General features: G+C 45.9%; 2 protein-coding genes across 2 annotated transcripts; both read right to left on the bottom strand.

Annotated features, from left to right (window-relative positions):
• Positions 1-266: 266 nt before the first annotated feature.
• taf6l (TAF6-like RNA polymerase II, p300/CBP-associated factor (PCAF)-associated factor) lies at positions 267-17,735 on the bottom strand. Its single transcript, XM_038995741.1, is given in 13 exon segments — positions 267-658; positions 10,705-10,838; positions 10,840-10,907; positions 10,909-10,952; positions 10,955-11,042; positions 11,044-11,133; positions 11,341-11,448; positions 11,556-11,581; positions 11,584-11,687; positions 13,302-13,531; positions 15,153-15,227; positions 15,341-15,459; positions 17,591-17,735. Coding segments are annotated over 13 exon segments (1,623 nt in total).
• A 1,369-nt stretch (positions 17,736-19,104) lies between these two features.
• cth1 (cysteine three histidine 1) lies at positions 19,105-20,965 on the bottom strand. Its single transcript, XM_038995442.1, has 2 exons — positions 20,787-20,965; positions 19,105-20,372 (listed from the first exon to the last, which is right to left on the bottom strand). The coding sequence occupies exons 1-2, from the start codon at positions 20,793-20,795 to the stop codon at positions 19,422-19,424; spliced, it is 960 nt and encodes a 319-aa protein (XP_038851370.1). The 5' UTR covers positions 20,796-20,965; the 3' UTR covers positions 19,105-19,421.
• Between the last annotated feature and the right edge of the window lie 22 nt (positions 20,966-20,987).

Here is a 20,987-nt window from a genome sequence, read left to right on the forward strand (position 1 = left end):
CCGTTTGAGATAAGGATCCTGTCCATGTTTGTTTACATAATCGGTAGAGGATGAATGAGTGGGAAGTCTCAGCCACAGGAGGTTATCATAGCATCCATTAAGTCTGTGTTAATTAGGCTAGCGGCCAAGTTTATTTTCTGTCACAAACTTTTTCTGTGACACAAAGTTGAATCGTCAGTTCACTTTGGAATTTAGGGGAATTCCAATAGTTGCCAACTAAATAGTTGACTGAGAAAAGGCCATAATGTCCCTCTCTTTCTCTCTTCCTAAGAGTGAAAAAATAACATGGTGTTAATGGAGAGAGATGAGTCATGGAGAGAGATCAGAGCCACAGCAGCTTGCGCCATGAGGTCATCACGGTCTGCGTGAGCTGTGTTGCCCGCGGGTTCATCGCGGTCTGCGTGAGCTGTGTTGCCCGCGGGTTCATCGCGGTCTGCGTGAGCTGTGTTGCCCGCGGGTTCATCGCGGTCTGCGTGAGCTGTGTTGCCCGCGGGTTCATCGCGGTCTGCGTGAGCTGTGTTGCCCGCGGGTTCATCGCGGTCTGCGTGAGCTGTGTTGCCCGCGGGTTCATCGCGGTCTGTGTGAGCTGTGTTGCCCGCAGGTTCATCGCGGTCTGCGTGAGCTGTGTTGCCCGCAGGTTCATCGCGGTCTGCGTGAGCTGTGTTGCCCGCGGGTTCATCGCAGTCTGCGTGAGCTGTGTTGCCTGATAACTTTGTACTAGCTAGCTATGTTAGCTGACATGAATAAAAACAAACATCGCTGGAGAGCTTCTTCGGAAGAGGTAAGGGAGATAAAAGGCCCAACAACGATGTCAATAATGCAGAGACAGCAGAGCGGGAGACTGCAAAAAAAAGCAAGCTTCATTCAATATAAAATATGATCAGTCCTACGTAAAATTTGCCTTTATTGCGACAGGTGACTCACATGCTCCAAGCCCCCTGTGTGTCGTATGTGGAGATAGGCTATCTAACGAGGCAATGAAGAACTCAAAACTGCTTCGGCACATCGAATCCAAGCACCCTACACTTAAAGACAAAACTGTTGAATTCTTTGAGCGAAGAAAACATGAACAAGACGGACAGAAGCAAGTCTTGAAAGCCACCGCATCAACAAACGTGGCTGCACTGAGAGCGTTATACTTAGTGGCTAGCCGTATTGCTAAGGCCAAGAAGCCTTTCACTATTGGCGAGGAGGTGATTCTACCTGCTGCTAAGGACATTTGCCGTAAACTCTTAGAAGAGGCTGCAGCTAAAAAGATAGCACAGGTTCCTCTTTCGGTTACCACCGTCACTAAGATAATTAATGAAGTAGCGGAGGACGTTGAGGCACAATTGTTAGAGCGGCTTAACGAGTCACTGTGGTATGCAATCCAGGTTGACGAATCTACCGATATCGACATCAAGGCAATACTGCTTGTTTATGTGTGATATATATTTCAGGATGATGTGCACGAGGATATGTTGTGAGTGCTGTCCCTGCTGACAAACACAACGGCCACAGAACTATTCAAGTCTTTGGATGATTACATGTGAGGAAAATTGGATTGGTCATTCTGCGTTGGCGTATGTACGGATGGGGCTGCTGCCATGACTGGACGGCTGTCTGGTTTCACTACCCGGGTTAAAGAGGTTGCGCCTGAATGTGAGTCTACGCACTGTCATTCACAGAGAAATGCTGGCTAGCCGAAAGATGTCACCTGAATTTAACGTCGTATTGAATGATGTTATTGAAGTTATGAATCACATCAAAGCACACGCCCTTAACTCACGTCTGTTTGGGCAGCTTTGTGAGGAATGGATGCAGAGCACAAACGCCTTCTCTTATACACAGAAGTCAGATGGCTATCCAGGGGGAGATCGCTTGCCAGAGTGTTTGAGTTACGAGAGCCGCTGCAGAGATTTCTTTCAGAAAAAAAGTCACCACTGCCAGCACATTTAATGACGAGGAATGGGTTGCAAAACTCACTTACCTGTGCGACATATTCAACCTGCTAAACGAACTCAATCTGTCACTTCAGGGGAGAATGACATCTGTCTTTAGATTGGCAGATAAAGTGGTTGCATTCAAAGCCAAACTGGAACTGTGGGGACGGTGAGTGTACAGGGACATATTTGACATGCTCCAAACATTAGCGGAGATTTTGGGAGAGACTGAGACCGGGCCGTCTTTCTTCCAGCTGGTGCGCGATCACCTAGCTTCGCTGTCAACGAAGTTTGAGCATAACTTCCCAACCGCCAAAGACCCACAAAATGCAAAGGAATGGATCTGTGACCCATTTGTGAATGTCCCAGGTGAACCGTCCATGTCCGTGCAGGAGGAAGATCAACTCCTTGAGGTTGCAAATGACGGTGGCCTTAAAAGTATGTTTGAGATAACTTAATCTCTGCCGACCTTCTAGATTAAAATCAAGGCTGAATATCCTGAGATAGCCACAAAAGCACTGAAAACGTTGCTTCCATTTCCAACATCCTATTTCTGCGAAGCATGGTTTTCCACAATGACGGCAAAAAAAATGAAATTACGGAGTAGACTGGACATAGGGAACATGGCACTGTCTCCCGTCACCCCTAGATGGGACCATCGTTTTGCCAGGAAACAAGCTCAGGGCTCCCACTGATTTAGCGACATGGTGAGTTGTAATGTTTTTATTATACGGTCATTAGAGAAAAATATGCACTTTATGTTTTTATAATATCATCACATTAGACCTACTTAAACTAAAATGTTATGAAAAAACGGCTATACTAAACTCATAGGCCTAATCGATATTCCGGTCGTGTCGTCATCTTAAAATCTGTATATCATTCATATAGACAGTACTGAAATGACCAAACACAATCTCATACTCATATTACAAATCTCAACAACAGTGAGATTACACCAAAACATATTCCTATATCCAACGATAACCAGGAAGATACCACCTCAATGCATACCCACATCCAGTTTAACACCCTCACAATGACCTAATTCACGAGAATGACCTAATAAGCACTGCTGTGTATGATGTGTTTACAGAGGCAATGTGGGTGCCTAGGAGGCTGGGCAGCTGGCTGGTGGGGTGCCAGGGCAGGGTTGCCAGTACTGGGCACAGGCTCTGAGTCAGGGTCCACGGGCCCCCACTCTTTCACACAGAAACAGAGTCTAAGCAGGGCAGAACTACCACTAACTGGGCTGCTGTCAATGACAAAGCGTCATCAGAGAGCTCCTCTCACAAGATAGGGTACATTTCCCATTTGATTTGGTAAAAGAAAGGTACATTATGAAACTGCAAGAAAAACATGTACAGAGCATGCCCAGGATAAAAATAGGGTTCAATTATGGATAAGGAAAAATTATACCATAACTGTTTAGTGCATTCGTAATCATGTCAGTCCTTAGCCATTGCATTCATTAGGGACTGACTGTATTGTCAGTCATTTAGATGACTGCCACTTGTAATAGCAAAGTGTAGGACTTCGATTCTAACCACAATTGTTTTTGGAGTACCTATATGCATGCAATTCTTGTTAGTTTTGAGTCATAGTATGGAGTGGGAGAAATGAAAATGCTTTGTTTCTCATGACACAAAGCATTCTTAGGAAACTATGCAGTATTTCTTTTTTTTACGTATTATTTCTTACACTGTTACCCCAGGAAATCTTAAGTCTTATTACATACAGCCGGGGGGAACTATTGGATATAAGAGCAATGTCAACTTACCAACATTACGACCAGGAATACGACTTTCCCGAAGCGGATCCTCTGTTTGGCCCACCACCCAGGACAATGGATCGGATCCCAGTAGGCGACCCAAAACAACGGCGCCGCAGAAGGGGCAGATGGAGCGGTCTTCTGGTCAGGCTCCGTAGACGGGCACATCGCCCACCGCTCCCGAGTATACTACTCGCCAATGTCCAGTCTCTTGACAACAAGGTAGACGAAATCCGAGCAAGGGTTGCCTTCCAGAGAGACATCAGAGATTGTAACATTCTTTGTTTCACGGAAACATGGCTCACTCGGGATACGTTATCAGAGTCGATACCTAGAATTCCTTACAATCAAATGCCGACCGCATTATCTACCAAGAGAATTCTCTTCGATTATAATCACAGCCGTGTATATCCCCCCCAAGCAGACACCTCGGCGGCCCTGAAAGAACTTCATTGGACTCTATGTAAACTGGGAACCACATATCCTGAGGCTGCATTTATTGTAGCTGGGGATTTTAACAAGGCTAATCTGAAAACAAGGCTCCCTAAATTTTATCAGCATATCGAATGTGCGACCCGGGCTGGCAACACCCTGGATCATTGCTACTCTAATTTCCGCAATGCATACAAAGCCCTCCCTCGCCCTCCTTTCGGCAAATCTGACCACGACTCCATTTTGTTGCTCCCAGCCTATAGACAGAAATTTAAACAGGAACCGCTCTTGCTTAGGTCTGTTCAATGCTGGTCCGACCAATCTGATTCCACGCTTAAAGATTGCTTCAATCAACATGTTAACCCTCGCAAGGCTGCCGGACAAGACGGCATCCCTAGCCGCGTCCTCAGAGCATGCGCAGACCAGCTGGCTGGTGTGTTTACGGACATATTCAATCAATCCCTATCCCTGTCTGCTGTTCCCACATGCTTCAAGAGGGCCACCATTGTTCCTGTTCCCAAGAAAGCTAAGGTAACTGAGCTAAACGACTATCGCCCCGTAGCACTCACTTCCGTCATCATGAAGTGCTTTGAGAGACTAGTCAAGGATCATATCACCTCCACCCTACCTGACACCCTAGACCCACTCCAATTTGCTTACCGCCCCAATAGGTCCACAGACGATGCAATCGCAACCACACTGCACACTGCCCTAACCCATCTGGACAAGAGGAATACCTATGTAAGAATGCTGGTCATCGATTACAGCTCAGCATTTAACACCATAGTACCCTCCAAACTCGTCATTAAGCTCGAGACCCTGGGTCTTGACCCCGCCCTGTGCAACTGGGTCCTGGACTTTCTGACGGGCCGCCCCGAGGTGGTGAGGGTAGGAAACAACATCTCCACCCCGCTGATCCACTGGGGCCCCACAAGAGTGTGTTCTCAGCCCTCTCCTGTACTCCCTGTTCACCCATGACTGCGTGGCCTTGCACGCCTCCAACTCAATCATCAAGTTTGCAGACAACACTACAGTGGTAGGCTTGATTACCAACAACGACGAGATGGCCTACAGGGAGGAGGTGAGGGCCCTCGGAGTGTGGTGTTAGGAAAATAACCTCACACTCAACATCAACAAAACAAAGGAGATGATCGTGGACTTCAGGAAACAGCAGAGGGAGCACCCCCATATCCACATTGACGGGACAGTAGTGGAGAAGGTGGAAAGTTTTAAGTTGCTCGGCGTACACATCACGGACAAACTGAAATGGTCCACCCACACAGACAGCGTTGTGAAGAAGGCGCAACGGCGCCTCTTCAACCTCAGGAGGCTGAAGAAATTTGTCTTGTCACCAACAACACTCACAAAGTTTTACAGATGCACAATCGAGAGCATCCTGTCGGGCTGTATCACCGCCTGGTACGGCAACTGCTCCGCCCACAACTGTAAGGCTCTCCAGAGGGTAGTGAGGTCTGCACAACGCATCACCGGGGGCAAACTACCTGCCCTCCAGGACACCTACACCACCCGATGTCACAGGAAGGCCAAAAAGATCATCAAGGACAACAACCACCCGAGCCACTGCCCTGTTCACCCCGCTATCATCCAGAAGGCGAGGTCAGTACAGGTGCATCAAAGCTGGGACCGAGAGACTGAAAAACAGCTTCTATCTCAAGGCCATCAGACTGTTAAACAGCCATCACTAACATTGAGTGGCTTCTGCCAACATACAGACTCAATCTCTAGCCACTTTAATAATGAATAATTGGATGTAATAAAGGTATCACTAGTCACTTAAACAATGCCACTTTATATAATGTTTACATACCCTACATGACTCATCTCATATATATATACTGTACTCTATACCATCTACTGCATCTTGCCTATGCCGTTCGGCCATCGCTCATCCTCATTCCTTTACACTTGTGTGTATAAGTTATTGTTAAGACTGTCTGGCTTCTCAGATACTTCTATCTCTTATATTTTTAAAACACACAGAGGGTGTAGAAAAACATGGTCACTAAACTGTATTGTACATTCAAACACAAGCAGAATACACAAACAGAAGCAGAATACACAAACACAAGCAGAATACACAAACACAAGCAGAATACACAAACACAAGCAGAATACACAAACAGAAGCAGAATACACAAACACAAGCATAATACACAAACACAAGCAGAATACACAAACACAAGCAGAATACACAAACACAAGCAGAATACACAAACACAAGCAGAATACACAAACAGAAGCAGAATACACAAACACAAGCAGAATACACAAACACAAGCAGAATACACAAACACAAGCAGAATACACAAACACAAGCAGAATACACAAACACAACCCTTCTACGGGTTTTACATTCATAAAAGAAACTCACCGCATCACATGATTTACATCATTCTACATAGTCCAAATAAATATTATCTCTTGAGTATGAATATATAATCTTTTAAACATATTTACAATCAAAATGACTTTAATGACCGTTAGCAGCCTACGTGTAGACTAGATTACCATCTGGTGGTCATATTCACATATCTGTTAAAGTTGTTATAAACAAATAAATATGTGTATCCATCCCCAAGAGGAAGACTATTAGCTGTACTGAGGACCAAATCACCATATACTGTATATTTCGATGTCTTTGAATGACTGAAATGTAATGCTAATGGTGAGAGTTGGGAACCGTGTTCTGGTTACCTCAGAATAGAGTAGATATGTAGGCTTGCTTGCCCCATCTATAGTTCTGAGGAGGTTGAAAGTCAGGCTCTTGCTTGTTGGAGTTTGTTATTGAGGATAGTGTAGAGTGGTGTACGCTATTCAAAGACGGCTTTAGGGCCTGTGTACACTCAACACAACATACAACAATTTAAAAGATTTTCAAAGAGTTACAGTTGATATAAAGAAATCAGTCAATTGAAATAAATTCATTAGGCCCTAATAGATGGATGTCACATGACTGGGAATACAGATATGCATCTATCAGTCACAGATACCTTTTTTTTCCAAAGGTAGGGGCGTGGATCAGAAAACCAGTCAGTATCTGGCATGACCACCATTTGCCATCTCCTTCGCATAGAGTTGCTCAGGCTGTTGATTGTCGCCTGTGGAATGTTGACCCACTCCTCTGTGCAAAGTTGCTGGATATTGGCGTGAACTGGAACACGCTGTCGTACACCTTGATCCCAGGGCATCCCAAACATGCTCAATGGGTGACATGTCTGGTGAGTATGCAGGCCAGGGAGATTTTCAGCTTCCTGGAGTTGTGTACAGATCTTTGCAACACAGTGCTGTGCATTATCATGCTGAAACATGAGGTAATGGCGGCGGATGAATGGCACGACAATGGGCCTCAGGATCTCGTTACGGTATCTCTGTGCATTAAAAATGGCATCTATAAAATGCAATTGTGTTCGTTGTCCATAGCTTATGCTTGCCCATACCATAACCCCACCACCATCGGGCACTTTTCACAACGTTGACACCAGCAAACCACTCGCTCACACGACACCATCTGCCCGGTACAGTTGAAGCCGGGATTCATCCGTGAAGAGCACACTTCTCCAGCGTGCCAGTGGCCATCGAAGGTGAGCAGTTGCCCACGGAAGTCGGTTACGACGCAGAACTGCAGTCAGGTCAAGAGCCTGGTGAGGACAACGAGCACACGGAGGAGCTTCCTTGAGGTGTTTTCTGACAGTTTTTACAGAAATTCCTTGGTTGTGCAAACCCAGTTTCATCAGCTATCTGGGTAGCTGGTCTCAGACGATCCCACAGGTGAAGAAGCCGGATGTGGAGGTCCAGGGCTTGCGTGGTTACATGTGGTCTGCGGTTGTGAGGCCGGTTGGAGGTACTGTCAAATTCTCTAAAACGACGTTGGAGGTTATGGTAGAGAAATTAACATCCAATTATCTGGCAACAGCTCTAGTTGACATTCCCACAGTCAGCATGCCAATTGCACGCTCCCTTAAAACTCTGTGGCATTGTGTTGTGTGACAAAACCGCACATTTTAGAGTGGCCTTTTACTGTCCCCAGCACAAGGTGCACCTGTGTGCAAGCTGCATGAGCTGCATAATTAGCTTTTTGATATGCTTGGCAAAGGAGAAAAAGTCACTAACAGGGATGTAAACACATTTTCTTTTGTTTCAGCACATGAAACATGGGACCAACACTTTACATGTTGCTGTTATAGATCACGTTATATATAATCAGATCCGTTTTATTTTCTTCAAAATCTTAAGCTAACAAGAGGTTGGCCTGTGCTTTTTGCCATTTTCTTTAATAAAAAGTAGGCCTATGGCATACCCTCTCCTACTTGCTGAATTCAAGTCGTGGTTTTAACTTAACAGCGCTTCACTGCCATAGTGATCGGTCGTTCGCGAAGGAACGGCTCTTTTTGAACGGATCTTTTTGGTGAACGCATCGAAGAAAAGAGCTGTTCGCTTGGTTCCCTGATTTGCATACTGATGCTACTGCTTGTTGAGCTCAAAACAACGTTTTTCTGTAGATACAAAATAATTATGAATCTTCACTGAAGAAACAAAAAATTGTGGGGAGAGCGGTCAATCTGGTCCACGCTAATTTTTTCAGTGTGTTAAAAAAAGTAGTATTTAAAAAAAAATATTAAGACAGGTCAAAATGTATTTGAAAACGCATTTCACGATCTGACATAACAGTAGCCTACCTTTTGGGCTTTACATTTGCTATATCTAGGATTCTATGTAGACTTTTTTTTCTCTTCACGTTTTAAGGTATGACCCATGTGCAGACAGTGTTGAAGAAACAAAAGTTTATTCCTTAAACAGGGGCAGGCAGACGTCAAGACGAGGCAGGCAGGGGTCAATAATTCAGAGAGGGTGTAAGGTACATGACAGCAGGCGGGCTCAGTGTCGGGTCAGGTCAGGCAGAACGGTCAGAACTGGGAAACTAGAAAACAGGCGCAAGGAACAGGGAAACAAAACGAACTGGCAACAGACAAACAGAGAACACAGGTATAAATACACAGGGGATAATGGGGAAGATGGGTGACACCTGGAGGGGGGTGGAGACAAGCACAAAGACAGGTGAAACCGATCAGGGCGTGTCACTTTTAAGCATTTTGAACGAAGAGCGGTTTGAAGCCAAATGAGTAGATTCACCGAAAAAACTCGGAAAGCCCGTCACTTCACTGACACGGAGATAGGCTAACTGACACGGAGATAGGCTATTTAAAGAGTGCATTGTGGGTGCAGGAATTGACCGACAAATCTATGTATATAGCAGCCTACAGCCTACCTGTTATTTCTTAAATAGGAAGAAATAAACTCCAACACAATCAAATGTATTTATAAAGCCTTTTTACATCAGCAGATGTCACAAAGTGTTGTACAGAAACCCAGACCAAAACCCCAAACAGCAAGCAATGCAGAAACAGAAAACCTTCTTCTTAGTAAAGTCTAATTAAAATGAAGACGGTTGAAATGAATTATGCCTAATTTAATCTCCATGAGATGTCCATTTCAGATTGATTGTGCCGCGGCTGCTGCTTCAAGTTTCAGCACCACAATGTAAGTTACTCGAATCTGGCTTATTGTGAGGTCAATAACTGATAAAAATAGGCCTACATCATGGGTAAGAAACATATTGTTTTTAATCAATTCAATTATAGTAGTAGCAAGCTATCAAAGTTGACCTCCAGTCCTCCTTCTCAAACTGAACAGAACATAGGCTATAGGCTAGTCCAAGCAACAACAAACATTTGACTCTCCTCCTGAACTGCCACTGTAAGCCTACACAGCACAGCCATTGTTAGGCAGCACACAAAAAACGTTTTTCATCAGCAAGAGCAGAGCAGGCCGGGGCTCAGGGTTGTAATATCCATCACAGTGTGTAATACAGCCTAGTTTTATTTACACCATCCCAGCAACTATCTTAGAAATATAACTTTGCTCTGTGCTTCTCTGAGCATGCACTTCGTAGCCTATAGGCTATGGATAATGTGATTGAGACCACACTAAATAGCCTATAGGCTCACCTGATATTGCGCAGCCAGCAGAGAATCAGAGATGAGGGGCGGCATCGGGCATATCTATATATAGCCTAATAAGCAACTGAGAAATATTGACATTTCATAAATGACATGACCGTACCCTGGACTAGATTTTTAAAAATAAAACCCCTTGACTGAAATGTTAAAAGCATGACCCTCCCACATTTTCCTTCAGGTACCCATTATGTAAATGTCGATCCATCCCTAAGCAATAGAAGTTGCTTCTTTTCAGTTTGATTGTCCACCAATCCCAAGGGCAATGTGTAAGATGATAGAAAGTAACTACCTGTTTGCACAGAGAAGTGCATTGTAAATTGTACAGTTATTGTATGCAACTTAATCAAATATTTATAAATAATATCAAATATCAAATAGCGATAGCTGTGCCTTACAGGTGCAATTAGACTTGAGTGTCTTGCTCAAAGGCACAGAAAGAAAATTTCACCTCGTCGGCTCGAACCAATAACCTTTTGGTTACTAGCCCAACCCTCTTAACCACTAGGCCACCTGCCACCCCACCCCACCCCACCCCACCCACATTGTGTTCCCGGAGCAGTGGCAGCTAGGATGGGTGGAGAGGGCTCGGTGCAAGGGCTCCCGTCCTGCCGGGGGTTGATTTTGAGGTTAGCTGTGAGCTGGGGCATCTTGTACGTGGTGTCTGGATTGGCGTATCAGGGGGCTGGGAAGGGGAAGGCAACCTCCCAAGTCGGGGTCCGTGCTGAAACGCACTGCCAAGTTGTTTTCCAAAGGAGGAGTAGAGCTCACAGTACATGGCGGGCAGGTGGATGGGGTCCAGTCATTCCAGGGGGTGCCAGCTCCCCCAGGTCCCTGCAGAAGACTGGCGATGCCCAGGGTGGCCTCGGAGAGAGGCTGAGCCCGGCGGAAATCACACTCCCGAAGCGTGGCTGGGTGCTCCCTCTGCTGGCAGAGACAGGGCTCTAATCTTTAGCAGGTGCTCCACTGCCACCTGCAGGACAGAGAGGGCATTGGTACTTGGTGGTTGACAGGGAGTTTAAACAACATAAAATGCAAAGTGCTTTGAGATCGGGTGAAAGGTAATACATAAATGCAATTTGTAACAATTCATTATTGGGATTATCTTGTATTACTTTGGACAGCTCTGTTTGCATCACAGAAAACATTTCAGATTCAGTGACTGGTCTACTGTACTCACCAGGATTGCTCCATAGACCTTGTGTCCATCTGCTTTCACCTGGGCATTGGAGACAGAGTAGTCATCCAGGACAGATTGCAGGTAAGGACATATGACTCGCTCAACAGCCTACAAAGACAGACAACACACACAGTGATCAGCAAAGCCAAGGATCTCTAAATGAAAGAAATTCTATTTTCATACATAGATAATCAAGATGGATGGAAGGTGGATACATTTCCTCTAAGTGCATGTAGCCCCCTACAGCTCCATAGTGAGAACACAGCGGGCGGACCGGGTCTGACAGAACCTTCTGCAGAGACAGCAGAATCTGGTGGTACAGACCACTGACCAGGGCTCCATGGGTCCTGGCAAAGACACGGGTTTAGAAGGGAAATAGATCAATGGTCGAAGCATGACCATGTTTCTATTAGGAGGGAATTAGACCAATGGTCGAAGCATGGCCATGTTTCTATTAGGAGGGAAATAGATCAATGGTCGAAGCATGGCCATGTTTCTATTAGGAGGGAAATAGATCAATGGTCGAAGCATGGCCATGTTTCTATTAGGAGGGAATTAGATCAATGGTCGAAGCATGGCCATGTTTCTATTAGGAGGGAAATAGATCAATGGTCGAAGCATGGCCATGTTTCTATTAGGAGGGAATTAGATCAATGGTCGAAGCATGGCCATGTTTCTATTAGGAGGGAAATAGATCAATGGTCGAAGCATGGCCATGTTTCTATTAGGAGGGAAATAGATCAATGGTCGAAGCATGGCCATGTTTCTATTAGGAGGGAATTAGATCAATGGTCGAAGCATGGCCATGTTTCTATTACGAGGGAATTAGATCAATGGTCGAAGCATGACCATGTTTCTATTAGGAGGGAATTAGATCAATGGTCGAAGCATGGCCATGTTTCTATTAGGAGGGAATTAGATCAATGGTCGAAGCATGGCCATGTTTCTATTACGAGGGAATTAGATCAATGGTCGAAGCATGGCCATGTTTCTATTAGGAGGGAAATAGATCAATGGTCGAAGCATGGCCATGTTTCTATTAGGAGGGAATTAGATCAATGGTCGAAGCATGGCCATGTTTCTATTATGAGAGAATTAGATCAATGGTCGAAGCATGGCCATGTTTCTATTGCAAGGGAATTAGATCAATGGTCGAAGCATGACCATGTTTCTATTAGGAGGGAATTAGATCAATGGTCGAAGCATGACCATGTTTCTATTAGGAGGGAATTAGATCAATGGTCGAAGCATGACCATGTTTCTATTAGGAGGGAATTAGACCAATGGTCGAAGCATGGCCATGTTTCTATTAGGAGGGAAATAGATCAATGGTCGAAGCATGGCCATGTTTCTATTAGGAGGGAATTAGATCAATGGTCGAAGCATGGCCATGTTTCTATTAGGAGGGAAATAGATCAATGGTCGAAGCATGGCCATGTTTCTATTAGGAGGGAATTAGATCAATGGTCGAAGCATGGCCATGTTTCTATTAGGAGGGAATTAGATCAATGGTCGAAGCATGGCCATGTTTCTATTAGGAGGGAATTAGATCAATGGTCAAAGCATGACCATGTTTCTATTAGGAGGGAATTAGATCAATGGTCGAAGCATGGCCATGTTTCTATTCCACCATCTTGTGTAGAGGAAATGACAAGACATTAACAGGATGGATCGGTGTGGTGTCTGACTTCCGTTTGGTGTCTAATGTCATGGTCACACAATAATATATATGTTATTTAGCAGACACTTTTATCCAAAGTGACTTAAGTCATGCGTGCATACATTTTTATGTATGGGTGGACCCAGCGGGAATTGAACCCTAACCCTGGCCGTTGCAAGCGCCATGCTCTACCGACAGAGCCACACAACACATGAAGATCAGGTTGGTATAAAGGGAGAGGAGGACGACACTGGGTACGTAACTTTCAGGGCCCCCATGTATTGAGAGCTGGACAACATACCAGAACATGTGGCTGACCCGCAGAGCTGCGTACTCCCTAAGGATCCGGTGGTCGTTGAGGGAGTTGGAGGCGACCAGCGGCTCCAGGATGCAGTACACAACGCTGGACACCGGGATGCGTACGTACGAGCCGAGGTACAGGTAACGGTTCTGAACCAGGCTCTTCACCATGTGGAGGAGACAGTTAAGCTGCTCTAGATCATGAGTGGATGAGAGGAGAACAGACCTCACCTGGGGGGGCAGAATGGAGAGAGGGGCGGATGAGAGGAGAACAGACTTCACCTGGGGGGGGGGGGGGGGGGGGCAGAGTGGAGAGAGGAGTGGATGAGAGGAGAACAGACCTCACCTGTGGGGGCAGAATGGAGAGAGGGGTGGATGAGAGGAGAACAGATTTCACCTGGGGGGGGGGGGGGGGGGGGGGGGCAGAGTGGAGAGAGGAGTGGATGAGAGGAGAACAGACCTCACCTGTGGGGGCAGAGTGGAGAGAGGAGTGGATGAGAGGAGAACAGACTTCACCTGGGGGGCAGAGTGGAGAGAGGAGTGGATGAGAGGAGAACAGACCTCACCTGGGGGGGGGGAGAATGGAGAGAGGAGTGGATGAGAGGAGAACAGACCTCACCTGTGGGGGCAGAGTGGAGAGAGGGGTGGATGAGAGGAGAACAGACTTCACCTGGGGGGGGGCAGAATGGAGAGAGGGGTGGATGAGAGGAGAACAGACTTCACCTGGGGGGGGAAGAATGGAGAGAGGGGTGGATGAGAGGAGAACAGACTTCACCTGGGGGGGGGCAGAATGGAGAGAAAGGTGGATGAGAGGAGAACAGACTTCACCTGGGGGAGGGCCAGAATGGAGAAAGGGGTGGATGAGAGGAGAACAGACTTCACCTGGGGGGGAAGAATGGAGAGAGAGGTGGATGAGAGGAGAACAGACTTCACCTGGGGGGGGGCCAGAATGGAGAGAGGGGTGGATGAGAGGAGAACAGACTTCACCTGGGGGGGAAGAATGGAGAGAGAGGTGGATGAGAGGAGAACAGACTTCACCTGGGGGGGGCCAGAATGGAGAGAGAGGTGGATGAGAGGAGAACAGACTTCACCTGGGGGGGGAAGAATGGAGAGAGGGGTGGATGAGAGGAGAACAGACTTCACCTGGGGGGGGGCAGAATGGAGAGAGGGGTGGATGAGAGGAGAACAGACTTCACCTGGGGGGGGAAGAATGGAGAGAGGGGTGGATGAGAGGAGAACAGACTTCACCTGGGGGGGGCCAGAATGGAGAGAGAGGTGGATGAGAGGAGAACAGACTTCACCTGGGGGGGGGGGGGGGGGGGGGGGGGGGGGAGAATGGAGAGAGGGGTGGATAAGAGGAGAACAGACTTCTCCTGGGGGGGCAGAATGGAGAGAGGGGTGAATGAGAGGGGATATACGAAATACAGTACTAGCTACATTTAGTATAGAAAGGAAGTATAGATTTAGTATAGAAAGGAAGCATAGATTTAGTATAGAAAGGAAGCATAGATTTAGTATAGAAAGGAAGCATAGATTTAGTATAGAAAGGAAGCATAGATTTAGTATAGAAAGGAAGCATAGATTTAGTATAGAAAGGAAGCATAGATTTAGTATAGAAAGGAAGCATAGATTTAGTATAGAAAGGGGGAAATATGCTACTCAATCAGTTATTATGGTGACTGCGGTCATTTGGCTGGCCAATTACTGCCATCCAAAATGATCAGCCCTGGTCAGGTCATGTGGTCAAGAGAAACTCTGTGCCCTATAGGCACTAAATGACTGGACAATTGAATGTATGAAGTGACATTAATGAAGTTAGATTTTTTAAATGTTTCAAATAAGTATAACATACCCCACTGATGACATGTACAAAATATTGCAGGAGGGCAGCAATCTTACAGTTGGACTGGAGACCCAGCAAAGCCACCTGTAGAATAAATAGTTCATCCTCCATGGAGTACATGTTAGAGCGATTTCAACCGTTTCTCCATTCAATTGAGTTGTATTACATGGAGATCTCAGGGAAAAACTGTAGTGTGCCTTCATAAGGGGTGGGTCCTCTCCTAGTATGACCCAGGTGATCTGCTGATGGTACTTAAGTAGATGCTCAGAGAGAGTTTGTACAGCACCGGATAATGTGAAGGAGGGCAAAGAGAGGGCTCAACAACTCTGCAAAAGCTATGGGAGTAAATCTCACTCAATGTTCACATTTACTCAGAGCCCTTACCTGTACCTTAAACTTCCAGGTTCCCTTTCCTATCCAGATAAGACATGTTCACAAGTAGGATAACAAATCATAGTCACTATAAATGTTACTACATCTCATAAACACAGAATGCGCATTGATTTGACTTTAAAATGGTGGCTTTGGAAGTATGCTTGTGGTCATTGTCCATTTGGAAGACCCATTTGCGACCAAGCTTGAACTTTCTGACTGATGTCTGGAGATGTTGCTTCAATATATCCACATAATTTTCCTGCCTCATGATGCCATCTATTTTGTGAAGTGCACCAGTCCCTCCTGCAGCAAAGCACCCCCACAACATGATGCTGCCACCCCCGTGCTTCACGGTTGGGATGGTGTTCTTCGGTTTGCAAGCCTCCCCTTTTTCCTCCAAACATAACAATGGTCATTATGGCCAAACAGTTCTATTTTTGTTTCATCAGACCAGAGGACATTTCTCCAAAAAGTACGATCTTTATCCCCATGTGCAGTTGCAAACTGTTGTCTGGCTTTTTTATGGTGGTTTTGGAGCAGTGGCTTCTTCCTTGCTGAGCGGCCTTTCAGGTTATGTTGATATAGGACTCGTTTTACTGTGGATATAGATACTTTTGTACCTGTTTCCTCCAGCATCTTCACAAGGTCCTTTGCTGTTGTTCTGGGATTGATTTGCACTTTTTGCACCAAAGTATGTTCATCTCTAGGAGACAGAACGCGTCTCCATCCTGAGCGGTATGACGGCTGTGTGGTCCCATGGTGTTTATACTTGCATACTGTTGTTTGTACAGATGAACGTGGTACCTTCAGGAGTTTGGAAATTGCTCCCAAGGATGAACCAATTGTTTTCTGAGGTCTTGGCTGATTTCTTTTGATTTTCCCATGATGTCATGCTTGAAGGTAGGCCTTGAAATACATCCACAGGTACACCTCCAATTGACTCAAATGGTGTCAATTAGCCTATCAGAAGCTTCTAAAGCCATGACATCATTTTCTGGAATTTTCCAAGCTGTTTAAAGGCACAGTCAATTTAGTGTATGTAAACTTCTGACCCACTGGAATTGTGATACAGTGAATTATAAGTGAAAAAATCTGTCTGTAAACAATTGTTGGAAAAATGACTTGTGTCATGGACAAAGTAGATGTCCTAACCGACTTGCCAAAACTATAGTTTATTAACAAGAAATGTTTGGAGTGGTTGAAAAACGAGTTTAATGACTCCAACCTAAGCGTATGTAAACTTCTGACTTCATATATATTTAAGGAGTGCATGGGACAGTATTGGAGGATTTGGCTATACCGACATCTATGGATAGCATAATAGTGTTTGTCAAACAGGTAGGTCTACCACGTTTTTGAATAGGACGAAATAGGCTCCAATTCTACATGTAATTATATGATTTGGCCCATAAAAATAATTGGTGCGAGCGTGCACATATAGGAGGTCCCTTACCGGGCAAAAAATTAATTTTACTTTAACCCCTGCATCAGAGTTACAATGTTGCATTCACTATTCAGCCAGCTGCCTATAGTAGGAAACAGACTTTCTTACTAATAATATGACATCTGATATTACAATAAAAATGACACTTTTATTTAACATATCTAACATATCATTTAATATTCCTTTCGAACTGTAAAAAGAGTGAGATAATTTGAGCTTTGCAAACAAGTGCTTTCATAAATGCATGGCGGGCCTCGTTTTGCTGGAGCAGTGTAAAATACGCTTTCTGTCAATGACCCAGTCTTACCAAATTTGGTTTATTTACATACCTAATTTGATTGTCCAACATACATTTCAGCATTTCTTCAATTCGTGGCCTGCATAGAGTGTTCTCTTCCCTCTGCTGTGATGCTGCATTGCAGTCAGCGATGTTTTCTCTCGGTAGCTGTCCATGGTCCTGAAATCAAATCAAAGAAATCCAGCATTTCAACAAACTTCAGAAAGTTCACATTATTTGGCTCGTTCAGCCTGGTCCTACGTAGCGCAATGTTTTGGGTGGCCATTACACATATCAGGGCTATGAGCCTCTGCAGCACATACGGCCAATAGAGAGTCTCTCTGTCAATACCCCGTTGGTCTTGGGCATCGATAGTTTGCTTGGACACCAGCCTGATCTCCAGCTCCTTCCACCTCTGGATACTATCTAGGCGGTCATGCGACTTCTCATGCGAGCTGAGGTGGCACAGATTCTTCCAGTGCCTGGTTCCATCCATGACCAGCGCAGATTTGCCCTCATGTGAAAAACAGCAAAAACAGAAGGCCGCATCGTTTTGCTTGGAATTAACGAGCCAAGGTATCTCCACTCCCTCCCCCCTCATATTGTAGTGGGCCACCGAACATTTTCGTTGCCCCTCAACTCTTGGGAAATTCCCCACCTTATCCTGATATGGCCCAGCCTGCACTAACATATCCCGTAAAAATCCATTCACATCGCGACGAATCTGAGTCCGGGTCTCAGATAGGGTCTCTGCCAGCATTGTTTGGAGGTGTGGCTAGGCCTGGTCCGACCACCTGTTCTTGTCCACCCAGAGAGCTGTCATCATCGGTGGAAGTGGATGGCTCGGACTCATCCGGTTCGCCCTCTTCGCTGCTAGAACCAGCGAACGGGGGCTCGTCCGTCTCTGCAGCGAATCTCTTTGGCTTAGAGATTGTGCCTCTTTTCTCGTTAGTTTAAAAATATATATATTCGCTTCTGGCCACACTAACAATCTCCATTGATTTTGTAACTGCTTCATTGTGTACCTGTGTGGCTTCCCTAAACCGGTAGCAGACATATTCAGCCAGCAAAGCAGCCACATCGTTACTAAACTCAACTCGCGCACTTTCGGCCATGACTCACGAGTTTCACAACTCGCTGTGCGCTTCTGCTCCTTGTCCGCCATGCTTACAGCGCCGCCTCGTGGACATACCTGCAAAATAATCCAAATGTAACTTGTGTAAACTAACATGGTTTGTTACTTCGTAAACTAGCCACTATGCGTGCACCAATGCCAACCGATTTGTGCAAAGCGACACACACAATTCGACTTGCTCACTTACCGGATGAGGGATTGTCCATCACGCCGACAACCAAGCCCCCGCCCTTTAATTGAAAACAAAGATCCTCCTGACGGTGGTGTAAATGCATAGAGCAGCAATTTTGCCACACAGCTGTCATCAAGTTGATGACCAAGCTTAGCTAAATGCTTCCGTTTGAATTGCGCTTAAGAGTGTATTGAGATTTAAATGGGCCTTGTAAAATGAGCCAGTCAGTGCAATCAAGCACGTTCAAGGAATAAAGTGATTGCAAGTAGTCCGTTTAAAAGGCCAGTAGCAGTCAGGAAGAGAACAATATGCCCTTTTAGTGCAGTTTAAGTCAAATTTGGGGCTTGCATCCCAAATGTCAAGTACACAGGTAGAAAAGTCTCCATTAAGAGCATAATTTAGGTAATTAAAGCCCACCCAGACAAGGTAAAAGTAGTTACCTATTGGCCAAAAATAGAAATCAGCTTACTAAAATGGAATGCATGATAGCAGTGAAAAGTTCTGGATCCTTCAGTGAATGAAGGACAAGTTGTTAAAAATTGTGGTTTATTCAAGGCAGAAGTATCACAATAAATAAAAACTTAAGTTAAAACTCTTAAATAAACACGTATAACCTCATTAAAATGTACAGTTAAAAGGCCTAATCTACATATAAACAAAGATGAGTGGATCAGTCAGGACACCAATGAGGCCATACAAATTGTAATGCAGGACAGTCTAATCAGTCTCTCCAAACTACTATTGAAGATTGACACATCGAACACCCCAAAAGACACTTATACCACCCCCCTATTAAAATACATATGGCCTCCAAGATCATAGCAAACCATCACAATATACATCACATTAGTTACAATACCATTCTTGCCTAGTGACTAAAGCTTGTTCCCCCAGACACCCTGCATGTTGCAGGCAGCCTCCATGGCCTGGCTGTTCTCCAGTTGCTGGAGCCTGAGGGCCAGAGGCAGCAGCACATCATTCAACTGGCTGGAGAAGGTGAAGGCATTGTGGGCCACAGGGTTGTTCAGCGGGGTGGATGAATCATCAGGCCAGACCGGGGAGGGCAGTCCAGATGGGGGAGAGGAGGATGAGGAGCAGGGAGAAGAGGAGAACCTGTCTGAAGCTAGGGACAGCAGATGGGTGCGGGCACCCCCCTGGATGTTGCTCGGCAGGCCATGTTGGAAGCAGCAGCGGGTGCCGTAGAGGCAGAAGCCAAAGGAGCTAAAGGTGCGGCACAGGGCCCCGCGGGGCTTCCAGTCCTGGGATTGTGGCTGGGGCCTGGCAATGGGGGCCTTCTCAGGAGCGCTGTCTGGGGACTCCAGGCCGCCATCACTGAGGCCGCCATTACCGTCACCCTCGATGTGCAGGAAGTTGCAGCGTGAGCCAAAAGGGCACACACCGAACGAGCGGTAGGTGCGGCAGGGGATGTTGCGGCGCCGGCGGTGGGGGGGGCGCTGCTCCTTGGCAGTGTGGGCGAACAGGCAGCGGGTGCCATAGACGCAGTAGCCTGCTGTGTGGAAGGTCCGGCACAGTTCCGTCTTGTACTTGGGGTGGCGGGACTGCACGTGGAGGTCGTGGAGGCCATGGGCAAACTGGCAGCGCTCAGCATACTTGCAGAAGCCCGTGTCGGCATAGCGGCTGCACAGCTCCGTCTTATAGCGGGTGGAGCACAACCAGGGGATCTGGGAGGGAGACTCCACTAGGGGCAGAAGGGCCTCAGCCATGGACATGCTTCCCCCACCTCCAGCTGAGCAGTGCTCCCTAGGGAACAACAGGTCATCTAGTCCCTCATGGTAGGGGAACATGGGCAGGTCATCACTGCTTCTCTGAGGAGTAGAGAACCATTGTAAATGTCAAGTTTGAAAGGAATTATTTGGATGGTAATCCACTGAAACTTGGTCAGGAGACAGTGAAAATGCAACAGTACACTAGCAAGTAGCTCTGTGTACATACCACAATTAGTAAAAAAAACAGGCCGACTTAACACTAATCTCATCACATGACAGAATATTGTCTCAAACATTGTTCCCCCTGGTCCTTTGAAGTAGAGAAGGTCTTAATGACACTAACCTGGATAAAGAGGTTGAATGAAAAAAAATAAGGCAAGCAACTGCCACGTCTAACTTAGAAAGCAATTTATTTTACTATAGAAAATCCAATAAAAGCAGGGTAAGCTACTGAAGAAGCATCACAATGAAGAAGTATTTCTGAAACAAAGCATAAAAGCAGCATTACTATACCTCAAACATTGTTACGAATTGAAGATATTGCCCAACGACTGTGCCTCCGACGCTCTCCACCTGTTGTTAGACTGTAACTTCAATGTCCAAGCCAAATTCTAAAGAACAGTTTTCCGTATGAAATTCGTAGAAATAAAAGAAACGTTAAAACCTATTCTAGCATACAGACCGTTAACGAAGTGAACTACCGGCCACCCTACC

Source organism: Salvelinus namaycush, chromosome 6, assembly GCF_016432855.1.
Source record: "Salvelinus namaycush isolate Seneca chromosome 6, SaNama_1.0, whole genome shotgun sequence".
Classification (NCBI taxonomy): domain Eukaryota; kingdom Metazoa; phylum Chordata; class Actinopteri; order Salmoniformes; family Salmonidae; genus Salvelinus; species Salvelinus namaycush.